The sequence below is a fragment of the Zootoca vivipara genome, chromosome 10 (assembly GCF_963506605.1).
Source record: "Zootoca vivipara chromosome 10, rZooViv1.1, whole genome shotgun sequence".
Classification (NCBI taxonomy): Eukaryota; Metazoa; Chordata; class Lepidosauria; order Squamata; family Lacertidae; genus Zootoca; species Zootoca vivipara.
The window spans coordinates 41,834,689-41,855,335 of record NC_083285.1 but is presented as its reverse complement, the minus strand read 5'-3'; the positions used below and the strand labels follow the sequence as shown (position 1 = coordinate 41,855,335).

The 20,647-nt window shown below is 41.9% G+C and overlaps 1 protein-coding gene across 2 annotated transcripts; it reads right to left on the bottom strand.

Moving 5' to 3' along the window:
- Positions 1 to 23: 23 nt before the first annotated feature.
- On the bottom strand, positions 24 to 20,647 carry RANGAP1 (Ran GTPase activating protein 1). 2 transcript variants are annotated; one of them, XM_035128199.2, is made up of 16 exons: positions 20,157 to 20,474; positions 15,392 to 15,551; positions 14,904 to 15,031; positions 13,717 to 13,776; positions 12,519 to 12,698; positions 11,607 to 11,741; positions 10,436 to 10,594; positions 9,930 to 10,043; positions 9,174 to 9,273; positions 7,106 to 7,190; positions 5,772 to 5,940; positions 4,243 to 4,365; positions 3,763 to 3,865; positions 3,170 to 3,258; positions 2,341 to 2,462; positions 24 to 1,491 (listed from the first exon to the last, which is right to left on the bottom strand). In XM_035128199.2, the coding sequence occupies exons 2-16, from the start codon at positions 15,501 to 15,503 to the stop codon at positions 1,422 to 1,424; spliced, it is 1,749 nt and encodes a 582-aa protein (XP_034984090.1). In that variant the 5' UTR covers positions 15,504 to 15,551; positions 20,157 to 20,474; the 3' UTR covers positions 24 to 1,421. The 2 variants fall into 2 exon arrangements, with proteins under 2 accessions (XP_034984090.1, XP_034984089.1); XM_035128198.2 differs by lacking the exon at positions 20,157 to 20,474 and adding an exon at positions 20,531 to 20,647 and having other exon boundaries at positions 282 to 1,491.

Sequence of the window (20,647 nt, the reverse complement as noted above, 5' to 3'; positions counted from 1 at the left end):
CTTACATGACCACAAAGAAATGCTGAATCCGATGGAAGAAATCTTTTCTAACCTGTGTCCTCCTTTGTGAAGATTTTCTCAAAGAAACAAAGTCAGCTGTTACTACCGGTAACTTTTACAACAATACCAGGAAAGAAATATTATTTGGGTATTCATGTTAGCATAAACTAGTGGCTTTGTTGGCTGAACCTGAAAGGGGAGATTCCTATTTTTCTGAAGACCAGAGGGGGAGAAGCACACAATGATGCCATCATAGCTGCTCCCCAACTATCCGGAATATGCTCCACACAACTGCCATCTTTAGAAATTTTTCATATATTTTAATGAAATAGTATTTGTGAAGAAACCCATGCCTATCGTTCACAACACAAATTGCTCTTTTGATAACCGACAGTGTATGGATAGATGTTATTCGCTTTATTTTTTAATGATTCAAGCTTGGCTTCAAGGCAATGTGTTTTAAATAAATAACCTGAAGAAAACAAAATTCGAACTAGAAAGTAATTAAAAATGGCGGTATTGTTGAATTATATGAAGGGTTGCTTATTTCCAGTTCTGCACTGTCCAATGAGTCAAATTTCTGCTTCTAACACAATCACTTTCTTTACTCAGGTATAAGAGGAAATATGAACAGAATGATTCCAAGGAGAGTCAATATTGATTTTTCTTATATTGATTTTTCTTATACTGAACCAAACCTATTTCAATTGAGAGCTTTTATGCTTAGAAATATTACTAGCCGTTTTCTTGCAGGCCTCCAGAATCAGTCATTTCAATGAGAAACATCAGTGAATAATGGGGAAGGATCACTCATGATGATCCAACAACCAATGAAATATCCCCAATTAGGAATATATGTCACGGTCCACACAATTATAATAACCTAAATTTCTGAGAAACAGCAAAAATAGTGACATTGCTTTATACCTGGTGCTGTCCTAAAGCTGAAAGAATTGCTCCTCCAAAGCTCATAGGACAGTGCAGTAAAAAGGTTAGCGTCAGGATTTTCTGTTACCCCATGAGAGGTGGTCCTCTGACAAACAGTTCAATTTAAGCCATTTAGTGAGTCCAAAGCCCTGAAGTTTCAGCTAAACAAAATGCAGAAAAGCCGAGGGAAGACTAACCTCAGAGAAAGGGGGATGGGGGAAAATGAAGTATTTACACTGGGGAAGGCAGAGTTCACTTTGGAAAAATGAGAGCTTAAAAACACAAAGCCCCCTCAAAAAAACCACGAACACATTTTTTTTAAAAAAAGCACATGGCAGACTTCCTCAAAGCTTTAGGTAGCAGTAGGTAGCCAGACATCCTGGTGTAAAGAGAGGCAGAATGTTTTATCCGTAAGTCCCGTTGTCTTTATCTGCTCTCCATCTCAAACACTCTGATGACAGTCCTATAATGGGAGGGAAACAGCTTCATGTGTATTACAGCTGGTGGAGAGTTTGTAAGAGCAAGTGGCGGGCAAAGGAACAGGAATCCAAAGCATGATTGGGTCTGCAAAGATAAAATGGAAATAGAAGAAGGGATGAATATTAATGAACTTGTACTCAGATCAACAGATATTCTCAAAAGGGACAAAGAGTTCAGTTATGTAGCCCTGGAATCTGCCATAGGCAACTGCAATCGCTAGGTGCTTTAAGAAATACTCAAGATTTTCCACAATGCAACAGTCAGATACACTTGTATGTGTCCCATGGACATGTAGGCCCCATGGTCTAAAACGGGAGGCGGGGGCTAACTGGCTGCCCAGATGTTGTTGGACTCCCAGCATCCTAGCTATGGTCCATGCAGGGAGATGCAGCCCAACAACATCTGGAAGGTCACAGGATAGCCACCCCTGGCCTATCAGGATTATTCTGGTGTAACTATGGAGTATAGAGAAAAGTGTACTACGGGAAAATGGGGTTGTGGGGCAGAAACAGGATTCAATCTGCAACAATCATTAGAACACTTAACATTAAAACGTCAGAACAAGGTTGTACTGTGAATGGCTCTGGAAAAGAGATCTTCTCTCTCAGGTCCCTCAGGCCATTCACAGAGACAACAAATGGAGGGGCATTAATAAATCAACCATAATGAATGATTAACCCCTCTCCAGGTGAGTGTGTGATTCCAAGGCTGGATATTTATCACCCTTAAAAAAAAACCAGCCAACCAACCAAAAAAGGCTTTTCAGCAAAAAAGTAAGCTGTCATTACAGATTATGGCTGACGTTTAAGTCCTTTGCAATAACATCTATTGTGCTGAGAGGTTTCCGCTGGATCCAGCAATATGATGTGTCTCTGTTATCTGGGAGCGGCAGGTGTTGCTATTTTTTCTCATTGAGAAAGGCGCAATACTCACTTTGTAACAAAGGCCAAGAGAACTGGTACAAGAGATTTAGGGAAATAATCCTGCTGGACCATGTGGTTCAGAGTCATCAAAGGGCCGTAAAGGCTTGGTACAGCCTTGATCTTCTCTTCGCTCTGGAAGGGACAAGCAGACATGCATGAGATACAAATGAGTATCTGGGATCGTTCAGAGACCACTAGGAGGTGGCTGATTTTTACAATCAAGGAGTATATTTAAATTGTATTGGATATATAAATTTGCTGAGATGGTGCAGTTCAGATACCAGTGTCCCGTTTCTCCCCCATCCCTTCGTGGCTGCCTACCCTAGGGCTTTTCAAAGCCCAGACAATTCTTTCTGGCCTGAGAAATGAAAGCACAGAATTATGGCATGTGCCCAGTGTCCCTCCTGGCCTTACAGGACATCCAGCTGCCATATAATTTCTACCCTTTTCAAAGGGCAAGAAAAGCCCTCAAGTGGATGCATTTGGGATAGATGGGTGGCGAGAAGGTAAAATTTCACACTTAGCTGTTGCTTGATCAAGGCCCTGTCTATGCAAGTGTATTATTTGCTTTCCATTCCTACCACATGCCTTCCATTTGCCAAGAGCAGAAATGGCAGAGCACTTCCATTTTAGAATACTGTACCAGGTATCGAGAACAGGTTTCTGTTATCGCTTATCACCAGATATGCACAGAAGCCTTATATAGTCACAGAGAAAGAACATCTTCCACAAGCAGCTATCTTGGCCTTCTAAATCTCTGTGATTTTGGAACAAGGGTGCAGTTTGCTTAAACAGACCACACCTCACAGTTGCCACAAATCATTTGCTTCTCCTCTCACCTTGAGCAAACCCATGTGAATCAGGAGGCTGGTAAGGAAAGCATCAGAATTGAAGGTAGCTGATGAAAAAGCTTCTCTCATCATGGCATCTGAAAAAAGAGAACAGCGGGTTTCAATTTTTCAGGGAAAGAGGCTCTCAAGCTTTACAGTCCTGAAGGCAGCTGGCCAAAAGAAAGACACTAAGAACCTGGTGGGTCACAGGACTTAGCTGGTATCTTCATTTGGTGGCTAAAATGCAGTTGCATATAGCTCTTCCTATAGCATTTTTGTGTCCCCCACAATATCCCTCACCCAAAAAATTGGTTATTAGAAAAAAAAATACTTATTTTTTGCTGACTGCTCCCATAGGCTCCCTGCTGTGATACCAAAAAGGGTTTTATGACCACCTCAAGACCCCCTAAAATGTGTCTTTTTTTTACCAAAACTAATAATTAAAGATTGTTCATGCCCTCTTGAACCCTGTAGTCAATGCAATTGACCATTGGCCAATGCAGCCCTTCAGCTAAAAAAAGGTTAGCCACCCCGGCCACAGCGACTGAGCCTGATAGCCTGCTCTTTGCCATCATCCTATTGGTCAAAGTTCCCAGCCTCACCTGTTGTTTCATTCACTGCTGATTTTACTGTTGGCTCATCTTTGAACACAGAAGATATCTTCAGAAAAACCGTAACAACTTTCTCTGTGTCAGATGTGTCTGTCTAGAAGAAACGTAATTCCAGAATAAAAAAATGGAGAGTCAATGGCAAGGTATGTTTGCTGCTTGAAAGAACTAATCCATGGCCATTATGTCTAGAATTGCAGCCCATGCATGATACCTAAATCCCCAGCTATTTCAACAAGTAGCAAGCATGGGAAACCCAGCCAGATGGGCGGGGTATAAATATTATTATTATGATTTTCAGCGGGAAGAATACAGATAAGGCTAATTATACTCAAGCATATTTTGTATCCTTCCTGAAGTTAAGTATTTGTACACTGAATCCTCTGAAACACCTAAGGAAGACCAATCTCAAACTGTAGCTTTGCAAAAACAACAACCACCCCCCACGACTCATGAAAAACAGCTGTGACTTACCTGCTGCGCTATTAAGGTGGAGCACTTAGGGCCTAGTCGCAACAGTTTCTCTGGGGATGGAAAAGCAAGAAAAGTGCCAACATCCACAGGAGGGAGAGAAGGAGAAACCACTGGAGTAGAATCCTGGAAGAGACAGCCCTGAAAATTAGTGCGCCCTAGTAATTTCCCAGAAAATTCACAAGCGCTGGAACTCTGGAAAAGGCAGGTCCAAAAAAGGAGTTGCAGCAACAGGGAAGGGCGTCATTAATAAATTAGTGGAGAAGAGCCTAATGCTATATTAAAAAGGTAAAGGTAAAGGGACCCCTGACCATTAGGTCCAGTCGTGACAAACTCTGGGGTTGCGGCGCTCATCTCACGTTATTGGCCGAGGGAGCCGCCGTACAGCTTCCAGGTCACGTGGCCAGCATGACAAAGCCGCTTCTGGCAAACCAGAGCAGCACACGGAAACGCCGTTTACCTTCCCACCTATTTATCTACTTGCACTTTGATTTATCTACTTGCCGTTTACCTTCCCACCTATTTATCTACTTGCACTTTGACGTACTTTCGAACTGCTAGGTTGGCAGGAGCTGGGACCGAGCAACGGGAGCTCACCCCGTTGCAGGGATTCGAACCGCTGACCTTCTGATCGGCAAGCCCTAGGCTCTGTGGTTTAACCCACAGCACCACCCGCTGTATATTACAACACCCTAAATCTGCCCTGCCGAGCCTTTCCATCAAACATACTAAGGCCACAGCAAAAATACCTTCCTATCACTGAATTCTTGCGCCTCAGGAAAAATGAGGGTCAAAGAAATCTTTCTCTGTTACAAGCCACTGCCTCAAGGCAACTAGAATGCCTTGATGCAGCGAAACCTACAAGGGCAGCTCCCTCTTTACCACTGCTCAGTTGTGGGGGAGAATTGTGGGAAAGCAAGGAAAAACTATGGGGTTTCCCCCACAAACCACTCTGTTATTTGGGATGAAGAGGGAGCTGCTTCAGTTGTCCCTGAAGTATCCCTTCCAATGGACTAAAAAGGGATGGTGCACAGGGAAGAAACAAAGTGAGAGAAAAAGAAACCACAATTTAAGACTATAGTTTAATGTGAACAGGCAGAATACTGATGCATACTGCTCAAATGTCCCTGTGGTGCTCCTCTGCCATGGCTGAAACAAGCCAGAGTCTGGCTTGATTTATGATCTGAACCTGGGCTTCTGATTAGGCTGGAAGACTGTGATACAGCAGCAACTTTAGAGAAGTCCATTTCAGCATGCTACTTGCTCACATTAAAGTTTGTAAAAACAACTGAGAAGGTTTTCCAGTAGCTAAAAATATTTGAATCAAAATACTTGCTTAGCAGCCCAATTTGACTTGTATTCACTCGGTACATTTTAATTAATTTTATGCAACACTGCATTGTTAGAAATGGAAAAACTACAATGAAAAATATGGCAGTAGAAATCTTTACAGAACACTTTCCCACCCCATATCACTTCATGAACAGCTATTTCCCCTCTATGTGAAAGCAACGGGATCTGTTCATACTTACATGTGCCTCCAATATTTTTTTAGGCGTCAGTGATTCTTGCTCTCCCTGGCCTCTCTCCTGCAACTGAGTTGGTTCTTCTTCCTCCTCTTCCTCTTCCTCCTCCTCTTCCTCCTCCTCTTCATCGTCGTCATCTTCATCATCATCGTCGTCATCTTCTCCTTCATCATCACTAGGTGGACAAGCGTGAGAGAGAATGTTATGAATATAGCCGTTTCATGCCGTATGCAAGCATTTTACTGCCAGTCAGTTTGTAACAATCAACACTAAATAATCCGAAACACAAATAAGAGGAAGATCTAGTGGCAAAGAAGGAAGGAAGCACACTTGTAGGAGTAGCTATTCTCCCTAGTGGTCCTTTCAAGGAGCAGCAGTTGGACCTCAGGAGTGGATATCACCCATCACTGTATTGTTCTTAATGGTGTTTGATGTTATATTCTATTTTTACACATTTCTGTGCACCACCTTGATGTGTCATATGAGTGGGTGGTTTATAAATATTTGTATAAATAATAAATTGTTTCCCCCAGAGCCTTCATCAGTGACTGAATTTGATTGTTTTCCAGCTCCTATCCCATCCCCTTTTTCTTTTCTTTTGTGAATGTTAGACTGTTACCTTGTGGATAGAGATGCATTTGGCATTTCATCTTTGTACATCTCCTAGAAAACTGGCGGTATACGACCCAATCATACTCACTGAGTGGACTCACTGAGATGAATGGATTTGAGTTAGTTATGTCAATTGAGTTCATTGGTCTACACTCTGACTTAGCGGAATACAACCTAAACTTATCATCATCATATTTTTCTTGCCTCATTTAGAAAACTGTAGTCACAAAACAAGTTTTGTATCATTACACAAGCAAAAAACCAAGTAAAATGGATTATAAAATCTTTTTCTTAAAGGAGCTCAGAAGGGCAGAGCACAAACCCATAAGCCACCAAAAAGAGCAGCAACAAGTGTTACCCGAAAAATATTTTCACACTCGGGAATAGAAGCTATGCACCCTGGCAATGGTTAACTAGCCAATCATGAATAACCAACATAAGGAATAAGCCATTTCCAAAGAGGGTCAATACAATTTAAGTTTTAAGGAATGAAAAACTCAGGCCAACCGATCAAGAGATGGGCATGTCAAGAGTCCCCCGAGTCAGATTTATCCCGCTGTAACACTCCTAGAATGGTTGTTATAAAAACAGCAAAACCAATTAGGAGCTCAAGCTTAACTACTGTTGGAGAAATGGCCATTTCACAAGCAGCACTGCTTGCATGCAGCTTCACTAGAGAATCAAGGAACTCTAGCAGCAGATTACCGTAGCTTCTTCATATATCTTACCTCAGAGATCCAAGTACTTCTGCCATGTTGAAGCCTTCAAGGATCTCTTGGAGCTGCTCACAGCCCTCCTCTCCAAAACAATTCCCTATAGCAAGGACAGACATCAGCAAAGACTGTAATTCCCACAATGCACCTGCAGCCATCCTGTGACTCTCTTATATGTGTTACTGGGCAGATTTTTTTAAAAAAGATAATTTTTATTAAATTTACAAATAACACCAAACAACAACAAAAACAACAAACAACCACCACAACAACAAACAACCAAAAATTTGCATTTTATCTTGTATTCCCCTATTTTAGTTCATTTTGCTCTGCCAAGCTTTGACTTCCCTCCCTCCCATCATTCGGTTTTCTTTCCCACTCTTATCTTGCAGTTCCTTTTAGTCCATCTAATTAAAACCAATTCGTAGGATTTATTTCAGTCCTGCAAGTGTCTTTAAACTTCCACAGTTTTTCTCCATATAGTCCACGAATTTACTCCATTCCTTTTGGAACCTTGTCTCTCCCTGGTTTCAGATCCCGCAGGTCAACTTTGCTAACTCTGCATGGTCAATCATTTTCGTCTGCCACTCCTCAATCGTCAGTAACTCCTGTAATTTCCATTTTTGGGCTAATAAAGTCCTAGCCGCGGTTGTAGCATACATAAGTAATTTTTGATCTCCTTTTGCAATCTCCTCTCCTATTAGTCCCAATAAAAAAGCCTCAGGTTTTTTTTGGGAAAGCTATAGTTAAAAATCTTTTTCAGTTCATTATATATCATTTCCCAGTGTTACTGGGCAGATTTGGCAAGTAATTTTGCGTAGAAAAGGGCAAAACTCTGTGGGTCATGGGGGGAGATTTCAGGAACTGCTGAAGGCTATCTGCTGGAACTACGGATTTAAGGGAAGACTTTGAAGATGTTGAGGAAGAAGTTGGAAAATTGCCAGACTTCAGAACTCGGAGAACCCTATCAGTTGCAGGACTTTGCAGTAACCAAGCTTAGGACTTGGCTGTGGACTTTAACACAGCAATGACTTTGAAACAAAGAACCCTCTCTGGGTTGAGATGGAGAAGGCTACTTGTACCATCTGTGTGTGTATGTAAACGGGTGTATATTGGTGTTGGCCCAGTATTATTATTATTATTATTATTATTATTATTATTATTATTATTATTATTATTACTATTATTACTATTACTATTATTATTTCAACTTTTACACTGCCCTATACCCGGAGGTCTCAGGGCAGTTCACAACAAGACCACAACATATAAAATCAAACCAAAAGCAGTATCCCAATAACCCACCCACCCCAAGCCACATTCTAAAAGGGTCTTGGATAAACCAAAGGCCTGGTTAAAAAGGAATGTTTTTGCCTGGTGCCTAAAGATGTATAATGAAGGTGCCAGGCGAACTTCCCTGGGGAGAGCATTCCATAGACGGGGAGCCACTGCAGAGAAGGCCATGAAGGTGTTTGTCTAGCAATACAAACTGTTGGAATGAAACAGTTATTGCTTCAGTATTATCTTTATATGAACAACTTTAATATTTAAATACCCAATCATGGGACTTGTGCTTTGAAGGAAATGCCACTTCAGTTGGGTTTGCTGGGTCAATGTGGAATAGAGTTTAAAAAGCAACTTTATTGTACTTTGGTAGTGAAGTCTCTTGACACAAAATGGCTAAGTTGCCGTGGTTATATAGAATATTCATGAACGTCATATATGCTCAGGGAACAATATGTAAGAATGTTTCCTATCCATCTTCTGGGAGAGAAAATGGCTTTGGCTAGGACCAAGACCCTGCACAGGCTCTATGAACTACAGTAGCATTGCACGACCAACTGATATGAAATTCAATTAGTTAGGGAAGCTAAAGGACCGGAATCTTAGAGACAGGATTGTAGAAGCAAGTGTGTGGGGTAGGCAATGGACAGAGAACTTATGGGAAGGCTGGGTTAAACAGAAGGTTGGGGAAGAGAGGGAACTGAGGCATATTCACATGCTGACCTGAATGAACCAGGCAATTATCAAGCTACAGATTTCTAGTAAAACATTTTTGACACTGACATCATAAGCCTCATACCATTGAGATCCAGCTTCTGTAGCTCTGACTTGTCCTCAGTAGCCTCAGCAATAATTAGAGCAGCATCTCGCTTGATTTCACAGAAAGACAAGTTGAGTTCCTAAACAGACAGAAGCTATGGTTTTAGAGCAATATTTTAAAAAATTAGAGATATATTTTGCATTTTCAAGCCAGGTACGTCTACAATTCACATTACAAAGTACCAAATCAGGAATCTAAAAAAAGCTTCATTAAAAAGGTAGTGATGGGGTTAGGGGAGAAATGACTAAATTATGAATAACCTTGTTTAAGAGATGGCAAATAGTGCTTGGTTTTCTTTATAAGAACTACAGAAATAAATCCTAGATGAAGGTTTATGTTGACTCTTTGTAGTTTTAGATTCAATACACTACCTCTAAGCCAAATTTCATATTAAATGGATGCAAAACACTTACATTTCACTCAAACAGAATAAATGTCATTCTTCCATCACGCCAAGTGGCTTGGAATATATTCATGCTTAGTGGCTATGTTTTGGCATCAGTTCAGAAGGGTGCCTTAACTTTAAGATGGATCTCAGCCATAAGCACGAAAATGAGTAGTCATGTATTTTGTCAATCCCTATTTCAGGGTTTTTGAATGAAACAGCACATGGGGAGATGGACAGAAAAGAAAAGAAAAAGTATTTCCTATTTGAAATCTCCCTTAATCACTCAGATTTCTCCCAAGCATCTTAACAAAATACAATATTTTGAAAGATTAAGTTGTAGCCAATACCTTTAATTTATGGAGTCCTTCATTAACAGCTTCAGCAATGGCAACAGCACCCTTGGAGCGTACTAGGCAGTCACCAAAGTTGATCACTTCCACTTGTCTGAGTTTCTTGAGGGTCTGAATGGAATAGAGAACATTACAATGGTTAAGAACTTAATTTGTTCTGGAGGTCCGTTCTTAACCTGAAACTGTTCTTAACCTGAGACACCACTTTAGCTAATGGGGCCTCCTGCTGCTGCTGCGCCACCGGAGCAAGATTTCTGTTCTCATCCTGAAGCAAAGTTCTTAACCCGAGGTACTATTTCTGGGTTAGCGGAGTCTGTAACCTGAAGCGTTTGTAACCCGAGGTACCACTGTATTCCACTCACTATTCTACTTGACCATGCAAGACCACACAAGACCAACTTAATCCTAAGGAAAGTGTTTCCTCCCCTACACTTTCTCAGGATTTCCTGGCCCAAGTCACTCTTAGAATCAAGAGGGATTAATTTTAAGTGAAAGGAGCTCACCTCTGCCATAGCCACGGCTCCCTTCTCTGTAAAAGTGTTATCGTTCAGGTTGATCACCCTCAGCAAGGGATTGACAGCAAAAGCCTCAGCTAAGGCTGTAATTCCTGGATGGTTGATTCCATTCTGAGGCATGTGAACTTCTTCCAGGGTCCCAATAACCTGAAGGGGCAAAAACAGAATGGAAAGCAAATAAAGTTCATGTCATAGGTGATAATTCTAGGAGGCTGGTGTTCTCAGATCCTTTTTATCTCCATCTTCCACAAATGTTTTGGGATATTCTGTCTGAACCCTTTGTATATTATTTAGTGATCCAAAGTGATTGGCTAATTTGAATAATGAAAAGCCTAAGCGCATTCCTGATTCCAGAATGTTGAGACTCAGAACAACTTTCCTTTCTTGTCCCATTGCTTACTTATCCTGCTTTATTCACTTTTTAAAATATTAGCTTTTGTCTCTCTAATTTAGTTCAACACCTCCTACTGCCCTTTCTCTTCAGAGTGAAATCATCTCTTTGCCCCACGCTTCTCCCAACCACTTTTACTCTGCATGTGGGGAGTTTCTGGTGCTGGCATAGGTCCAACCAAAATTCTGCAGCACAGCCAGAATTCAGGGTGGGTAAGAAGAACTGAGGCCCTCCTAAAAGTGGACTGCAGTCCACTGGTAGTCCCTGGCCCACCAACTGAGAAATACTGCAGGTGAGTTGCTGTTGCTTACCAGGGGGAGAGGGCCAGTGGAGCAGAGAGGTCAATGTGGTGCGAAAGCACCAGCAGGAACCTTAGATTGGCTCTGCCAGTGTGTTTGCTCCGCATCAACCTCCTTTCTACTCTGTGTCCCTCCTGATAAACAACAGCACCCATCTTCCGGCAAGCTAGCACAGTGGTCCCACTCTACCTGGCAAGCCACTTCTTGCAGCAGTATCAACAGAGGTGACTTAGGCTGCCTCAAATGGCCTTTTCCGATGCTGCAACAAACTTGACCACTACTAATACCATTCAATGCAAGAGATAGTAGCATTGTAGCAAAAGGAATTCGGGTTTTTTTAAGGGCACCACAACACACTTTGGAGGAAGAATATGCATGTTCATTAACACCAATGGCTAAGAGCATCCCTCCCCATGCAACAAATATCAGGGCAAACTTCCTCTCTCAAAGTCCTGCTTTTTGTACTTACACTGAATGCCTCAGCAAGAGCAGTTGCACCATCATTTTCCAGGCGGTTCCTGCCAGCCACAAATACTTTCAGAGCCAAAGGCTTGCCTTGAACACTTGATTTCCTGTGGCACTCTTTCAAAGCTGCAGCCAAGATCTAAAATAATAATAATAATAATACCAGACTGTTTATGTTACTATAATTTCATTTTGGCCTGAGGGATTCAATTCCTGTAAGGCACACATTTAAGTTACCACTTCCTAGACATACATACATACATACATAATGCAGACACTCTGCAGGAAATATTACACACCACTGAAGGCTACTGTCAGCAGTAATATCATGAGGGGAATGTAAGTGAGTAAGATGCAATGATTCTGTTGTGTATCTTCAACTCAGATTTCCATGTGTGTGAGATAAGAAGGACACAGGTCCCCAAATTAGGGTTTTGGTTCTCCCCACCCCCTCAAAAAACCGAAAAACCTCTCTGTGGCAGGCAGAGGAATGCCTTAGACATTTCTTTTTTGAATTAGACTTTTTGACTAGAAAAAGAGAAGACTGCCCACCCTGATCTGCTTGTGGAGATTTTAATACAGAAAACAATCTGAAGCAATAAAAAACTTGTTGGCAAACACAAGCCCCCCTGGAACTGGTTCTACTCAAGAGCTCTAAATCAAAGCTTCTGAACAGTCAACCCTTGTCAGAAATAGGGTTTGAAGACAGTGTCAATCAACTGATGGGAAGTGACTTTACCCAACCCCGCTGGGATCTTCCCTTTGCAGCACCACTTGCGTTCAAGTTCCATTTTAAGGGGAAATTGTGACATCATGGCGACATCACATGATGGATAGGCAGGAAGCCGCAATTATGGGGATTTCAGGTTTCACCCTGCTGTGAAGACTGGATTCCCCACCCAGGAAATGCCCTTACCTTGCCACCACCAATGCCCATGCCACAATTGTTTAGCTTCAGTTCCTGCAGGGTGAAACAGGCAGGGCTTTTCAAAAGTGCCTCAAATCCACGCACTCCATCTGGTCCAAAGGCATTGTCACTCAAATCCAGCTCTGTAAGCTGGCAGCCAGCAGAAACAATGGCCTCTCCAAGTGCGATCTGAAAGATGAACAAAAGGTAAATTTGAAACAAAGCCTGTCTACTACCGAGGACAGTGATCGGCCCTGCAGCCATTTCTTGCTGTCTCTTTTCACTCATTACCCGCTAGCAGCCTTGAGAGGCTCCTTTTCATTCATAAAATGGAGAAGTTGCTGGTAGGCAGGCAGCTGCCATGTTTCATGTCCTATGTGCCAAGTCTGTGTCAAGGAGGGGCAACACAAGCAGCTGGGATGAGCAAGTCACACCCATCTACCTGGATGCTGTGTTTCTGTTTCCTCCTGGCCTTTTCTCCAGCAACAGATATGTTGTGACTCCGAGCAAAGAGGACCGAGGAAACAGCCACTGATGACACTCTGCCCTCCTTATAAGGCCCTAATGTTTTATTGAACTGTTACCATTATAATACTGATTCCATCATTACTCAATTTCTGCCCAACAGAGATCTCTCTTGGCAATTAATCTATGACAACCAATTTCAAAGCTTAAAATTACAACCCTTCTTAACCTTCCTTTTGGTCATTCATTAATCACATCCCTGTCTCTATCTGAAGCAGGGGTGGGGAACCTAAGACCCTTCGACATTCTCCTCAGGCCACACTCTTGACTGGCTCTGCTTTGCAGCCCAAGTGTTTTTGCCTGGAATCTGACAGTGCCTCTTGGCTGCATGGATGGAGGATAGCAAGGTGTGCATTACTGTGTGTAGAAACTAGCCTACTGTACAAAGGTAATTTTTAACTTTAATGCCCTACCCACTTTTGCCTCTGCCTCTACCTACCACTGGCATGTGGCCCTCAGAAAGTTACCCAGAAAGGGTAATAAAGCTTGGGCTGAAAAAGCTTCCCCAACTTTGCCATAAAGTCCCTGTAAGAGAAACAGTATATTGCTCCCACTGTTGATCATCAAGCTCAGAAAGTCATTCCTACACTTTAGCCTCAGAAAAATATCATGAAAAGAGCATGGACTAAGAAATAATGAAAAATGACATTTGGTAATATTAGCAACCTAGTCTTACACTTACCAGAGCAGGAGGAATTTCAGATCGTAGTCTCCCGGTGAACATATCACTCCAATGGCACCTCTAAAATAAGACACATATATTATATACATGCTTAAAAATAAAAGACCATGATTAGTCAAAGTATTTGTACTCACTTACTTGGTGTGCGTAATGGAGAGCTACATATGCTTTATATCGAATGTTTTGCTCAAGAGTAGTTTTTTTTTAATAATAACAGGTTTTTGACAGCACATAGCAATAATACCATACAGATTAGAAATTTGGTAAACTAATCCTTATTGTTGGTTTTAATTATTCATTAAATGTTTAAAATATTTTTCTTCAACTGTTTTTTTTACTGGTAATTACATTGCTTTATTCCTCTGGGAAACTGCTTCGAGGGTTGTTGTTGCTTGCAATCAAGTGGTATATAAATTTTGTGAAATAAATAAAATCACCATGCTCCAAAGGAGGCGTGCAGAGTGGCATTTATAATTCAATTTGCTCAAATATCCAGTATAATCTTGCACACCAATTTAAAAATCTTACTGCACACACACACACACACACACACACAAGCTTAGTAATGACAGCCGAAGCAGTGCTACTCCAGAGTTCATGAAGAAGGCAGGAAGCAATGTTTTCTTAAAAAAATAGGGTCTATCTATGCAATCACCACCCCATGCAAAAAAATAGTCAGAGGGCTGTTTTGTAGTCAGAGGGTTGAGGGCACAAGAGAGAATGGTTGAAGAATTCATAACTGCTACTGTAAGACTTAGCATATTTCATTGTGTTCCCTGCAAAAATAGTAAACTTTGCTTGAACAATGGTTTCAACCAGTATTTGCTCCACCAATTCAAACTTTTCCTTAAATCAAGAGTGGGGAGCCTGTGTCCCTCCAAATCATGGCAGAATACAGCTCCCAGCATCCCTGAGCACTGGCCAGGCTGGCTGGGGATGATGGAAGTTGGGAGTCCAACATCTGGAGATCCACAAGTTCACTTACCAACAGAGTCAATCACAGGAAGCACAGTAGTGAATGCCACTTATAATTCAAAATTGCTTAGACAGTTTCGATTTTTTTTTTCTTATGTTTGTGAATATCACAGATGTCCCTGGGCCTGTTTTATCTGCTAGTCAAGCGGTCACTGAATTTAAGTTGCAAGATGATGAGTTTTCCACTGTCCATCATCCACTGAAATGCTCACCTTGAGCTGAGATTTCTTCTCGAGAGCCTTGGCAATGACCTTTGCTGCCTCCACCCCCACAGTGTTGCCTTCGAGGCGTAGTGCTTCCAGGCCATCGAACTCCTCAATCTCTTTAATCACCTCTTCCGCTGCACAGAATAAGCAGAATATTACTTGTTGCCAAAATTGAGATCTAACAGTGCTAACAGTACCAGCTGTGGAATTATTATTTTTTAAAGACTCTGGAGAAAGGGGTATGTGTGCAGCCTAGGTATGTACTAAGGGTGGTTGGAGAATCTCTCCTGAAATCATTCTCCTTGTTTGGGTCTCAGATGCACATTCATCCTGCAATTCAGAATCCAAAATCAAGGAAGGATTCAAAATCAAGGTTTCCTGCAAATCCACCATTTTAGAAAGATTAAGAGGGGGGGGCACAAATATTTGATCAGGCCAGACTTTTCCAGGATCTATTGCTGGGAAAACATTCAAAGCAGTGCTATTCATCTTACCATCTTCTGCGGTATTGAGCTTCAGACTCTTGCCTTTAAAACTCAGCTGCCCTCCGCCCACCTGAGTTTTAGCAAGGGACTCTGCCAGCTTAGAAATGTCTTCTGATGCCATTTTGGGGGGATTGTGTCAACCTTTACTGATTACCAGTTGGGAAGGGTGCTGAAAAAGAGGAGAGAAATCATATACCATCAATGGGGTGAAAATGTGCTGTTCAATTATATGTAGAATTTATTGTTTGATAGATAACTGCTTTCAAGGCTTAACCCCTTAAGTGCTCGTGGTGAAAAGGAAACAGCCAAGAGAGGGGAGCAAAGGGTTAAATCATCATACAACCTCCTGCAAAACAAATATTTCAGTAGACTAATAATCTTTTCCTACCTTATATTATATGCCACGAGAAAAGAGGTCAGAACAGCCTAACACTGGGATAGCAAAAAGGCCCTGTCACATGCAGGCGAAAATAAAAGAACAATAATTTACCCGTCACCACATGCCAGTTCTAAGAGCTGCGGATTAGGAAACAGCTATTGAAAAGAGGCTACAAAGCATAGTTTGCTAGTGTGTACTGCCATGCTTCTGCTAAGTTCCACATAAATAATGCAGTTTGGTTTAATATTCAGCACCAGCACATTTCAGCAGAGGATTATTTGCATGAGGCTGATGATAAACTGGGCCAAGCGTGTCAAACTCAAATTCGTAGAAGGGCAATATTCATCACCTAGCAGAACCTAAGCAGCCATATCCATAATTTTAAAAAGTCAGCTCCACACTCATTCACAAAATGTTTCTGAAGTCCTGTTCCTAATTTCTGCACACCTAGCAAAGCCTGAGCAAGGAAAAGCTCCAATGAGGAAGTTGGGGAATAGACAAGTTTGAAATATAGGCAATCAGATTCCTCATTATAACACTTGCCTACGCTTTCTCTCATTAGCAGTATCTGAAAGAGGAGGAAGGAAGCATTTCTCGGACCATATACACTAACAAGGAACTCCAATATAGCAAATATGTTACATACACAGCTTGACTATTCAACACTATGGATTTGAATGGAAATGAAAAGGAACTGAAGCTACAATGACACAGATTAGCAGCCATTCCCAAGTTTGTTTCTCCCTACTTAAGGGTACTCGTTTCCTATCATCATTATTTATTTGTCACATTTTCGCACAAAGATGTGGGTCATTCCACATCAAATCAATGCAAAAAACAAGGGTTTCGTCACTCACCATCTTGGATTTTGACGAAACTTGTTGTACACCCTTCCCTTATAGTTGAAAGAAACCCCCTTAATTTTTTTCCTCTATCTCAAACGGTTTTAATTTTATAGCACTTTATTATGTAGCAGGAAGGGAAGCTACCCTAAAATAATTTATTTCATATTAATTTCTAAGCATAGCTGTAGAAATTGGCACCAAAGATGACATGGTCTGCAACAGTGCGAGCCACAAAACTAGAAAATGTGGAAAGTGTGGTATAGCGATCAAAAGTAAGCTGAAGTTAGTAGCAAAGCACTCTGCTACTATACTATACTGTTCTATATTAATACCACTTTTTTAAGATAGGAAGGAATAGCCACTTGTTTCTTATCTCAGCACCAGAACTCATGTCCACAGCCCTGCATCTGTTTGCCACCTTCTAAAATGAAGATTACCTTAATGCTATTTTTAAACAAGAGGTATCACATTTATCTACAGGCCTAATTACATCTCTTTGAATTAATATTTTGTTAACTAGCTCCCCCCCCCCCCCATTTCAACCCAAATCCTTATTTAAAATGTTGCTTGGGCATGCTCTTTCAATTTTAAATTGAATGCCACTGAATGCCAATTGTTAAAAGGCTGATCCAGCACACAAATCTTCTTGTATTCTTAAATAATATACTAAGCATCTGTCATAATCAACATTCATTCCTAGGGTAGTCTCTCCATCCCCTTGATCAGTTTGGTTGCCCTTTTCTGACCCTTTTCTAAATCTATCATATTCTTTTTGAGGTGAGGCAATCAGAACTGTACACAGTATTCCAAACATGGTTACACTATAGGTTTGTATTATGGTGTTATAATATTGGCAGTTTTATTTTTAATTACTGGGTACCTTCCTAATTTTTCCTAGCATTGAAATCACCTTTTTCATAGCCACTGCACACTGGGTTGAGCTAACTACTTTCACCCCAGGGCCTTTTTCTTGGTCCCTCAAGAGTTTCACAAGGCTTCATCTTATGACCCAAGGTATTCAACTCTGACATAAACCAGTGGGAGAGAAGCTCTAGAGATCTGGGGTGTGGTGTTAGCACAACCACTTTGAGGTGGGCTTTTATATTTTCACGATCAAGTGGTGTATACATTTTATGAAATAAATAAAAATAAACAAACCAATAAGCATGCTAAGGACACCCAATTTTCTCTTTCCCATTTGATTCTAGAGAGGTTGCAGAGATTTTGAATCACTGCTTGAATTTAAGGAGGGATTGGATGTGGGCTAATAAATGGAGATTCAATTCAGATAAGACAGAAGTGCTGTTGATCAGGAGACTTAATCCAGGGTTAGGTGTAAAGTCTGTTCTGGACAAGGTTGCACTCTTCATAAAGGAGCTGGTTCGCAATTTGGGAGCTCTTCCAGATCCAACTTTGCCCAACTTAGTGCACAGGACTGTTTTGTGCTGCTTCAGCTTGATACACTAGCTGTACTCTTACCAGGAGAAAACAGCTCTTCTCACTGTCATGCCTTCTTCACATCTAGGCAAAGTTAATATAAGGCCATTTATGTGAACCGTTTCTGAAAACTAACTGGAAACCTCAAGTGGTACAAAACGCTGCAGCTAGAGTTTTGGCCAGGGCCTATCTTTCACCTCAAAAAGGATATTGTAGGACTGGAAAATATTCTGTAACGGGCAACCAAATGGTCACTGGACTGCAGGAACTCCTCTTTGAGGAAAGAGGCTCTTTAGGCCAGGCTTCCCCAACCTCGGCCCTCTAGATGTTTTGAGACTACAATTCCCATCATCCCTGACGCTGGGATCATGGGAGTTGTAGGCCAAAAACATCTGGAGGGCCGAGGTTAAGGAAGCCTGCTTTAGGCTCTTTCAGGGTTCTTTAGTTTAGAAGGAGGAAAAGTTGAAAAGGGACATGATGGTGTTATAGATCTTGGGGGGGGGATCCTGCTAAACTCTATGAATTAATAAATTGAATGAATTCAGGAACACGCCCCCCACGCACAGGTGTTAACAGAGACAGGGGTCTGATTTGAAGGGTTGCCGAGGTGATGGGGTGTGCTTTTGAGCAGAGGTTTCTGGGAGGAATGAGGAGGAAGGGGGGGAGAGATCCATCTTGGCCAGGGAGAGAGGAAAGGTTGCCTACAATGTCGTTGGCCATGCTGTAAGATCTGGACTCCCACCATGAAGTCCGAAGGTGCAAATAAACCATATTTTTAAAAGCACAACAGTCTCTGCTGTGTCTTCTTTTATCCCAAGAGACACAGACCCTGTGTGTGTGTCCCTGTGACCTCATGGGCTCTTGCCGCCGCTTGGCAGTGAGAGGGGCAGGCACTGGAATTTTGTAACAATATAAAAAGTTATGCATGGCATGGATTTGTTAAGTGGGTGGATTTTGTCGTCTTTTTCTCTAGAACCTAGGATCATCCAAAGAAGCTGAATGATGGGAAATTCAGGACAGGCCAAAGGAAAGTACTTCTTCAAACACAGCATAGCTAAACTATGGATTCACTATGTAGTGATTGATGCCCATTTGTTTGACTTTGAAAGGTATTACATAGATACATTGAAGATAAGGTTATCAGTGGCTACTTATCACAATAGCAATATTCAGTCTCCAGTACTGAAGAAAGTATGCTTGTGAGTATGCTAGGGAAAAGGAATGGGAGTGTGTTGTTGTGCTTATGTCCTACCTATGGGCTTCTCATCACGGGTTTCCAGTTCAGTTCTGCACTATTTGGGACCATGATATTTAAAAAGATCACTCCCTCTCCACCCACTGTGTTATCAACAGAGGCTTGGCTTCACATTTCACCACTATCAGAAGTGTAGTTGGGGTGGGGAGAAAGTTAGCTTTTTGTCAACGGCTCCATGACTATCAATCTTTCTATCTCTTACATAATCAACTCATTTTTTTCTTGTCATACTTTAACTTGATTTCCCCATTCATGATATTGTATTGCTAGTTCTCTGTTCAGACTGTTACAGAAGATACAACATATTTTTTTTAAAAAATACATAAAATGTAATTAATTTTCAACTCTTGTTTTGATAAACATTTTAGTGACTATCAGTGCTGCTAAAGGCACATTATTACCATCTCTTCAGTTCCAAAACGCTCCAATATTATTATTTACCAGTGGTTTGTTACACAGGTCAAGAGACTGTCAACTTGTTTCCACTAGAATAATCACTTCCCAAACAAAAGTCCTATTTAAACCTTTTGTTTTTCTTCCTTTATCACCCTACTCTTGAAGCAACACGAAAATGCGTGAAGCTTACGTGTTTCCTAGTGTTGCAAGCGATTTCAGTCATCGAACATTGCTCAGCCAATCTAGAGCCACCGCACGCCTTCATTGACTCAGTTCCGTCTGCTTCCTCGCTATTCTACATAAAAAGCAGCCTCCCATGCAGATGCTCACTTTTAAAAAAGTAAGTGGAACTGAGAGAAGGTGAGCAAAGGGGTGACCCGAGTCCCTCGCTCCGTCATGCACGGGCTTCACACAAACGCAACAGCACAACAAAATTACACAAGCCAAGCTAAACAGGCTCACCCGAGTGGGCCCTAAAACTGCCAACGAGGGCGTGACGTCATACAGGGAAGGGACCGAGAGTTTTTGGGCTGGTAAAAAAGCACTCCTAGTAGGGAGGGTTGGATCCACGTCTCCGCCGGACGAACCGTGGGAAGATATGTACACGTGCATCCCGAGGGGCAACGCGCAAGTGCTTTCTCCTTTCCTACCAGTTGACGCACACACACACGCGCCGCGCCTGGCATGGCCGGGGCGGAAAGTGGGGAGGCGGCGCTAATGCGAGGAAACAAACCCACCCGGCGCCCTCTTACCGGCGAGCCTGCCTAATCAACCCAGCCAGCCAACTCCCGCCCCTCCTCGCGCGAACACATCGAGACCACCCGGCAGGCGCTTACCTGCGAAAGCGCCGGGTTCCAGCCTGTCACGTTGCAGCCGCTACCGCAGCCCCAAGCCTACGAAGACGATGGCGTTATGGGAGGCGGAGGATTTGAAAGCCGGCAGTTTTGTTTCCT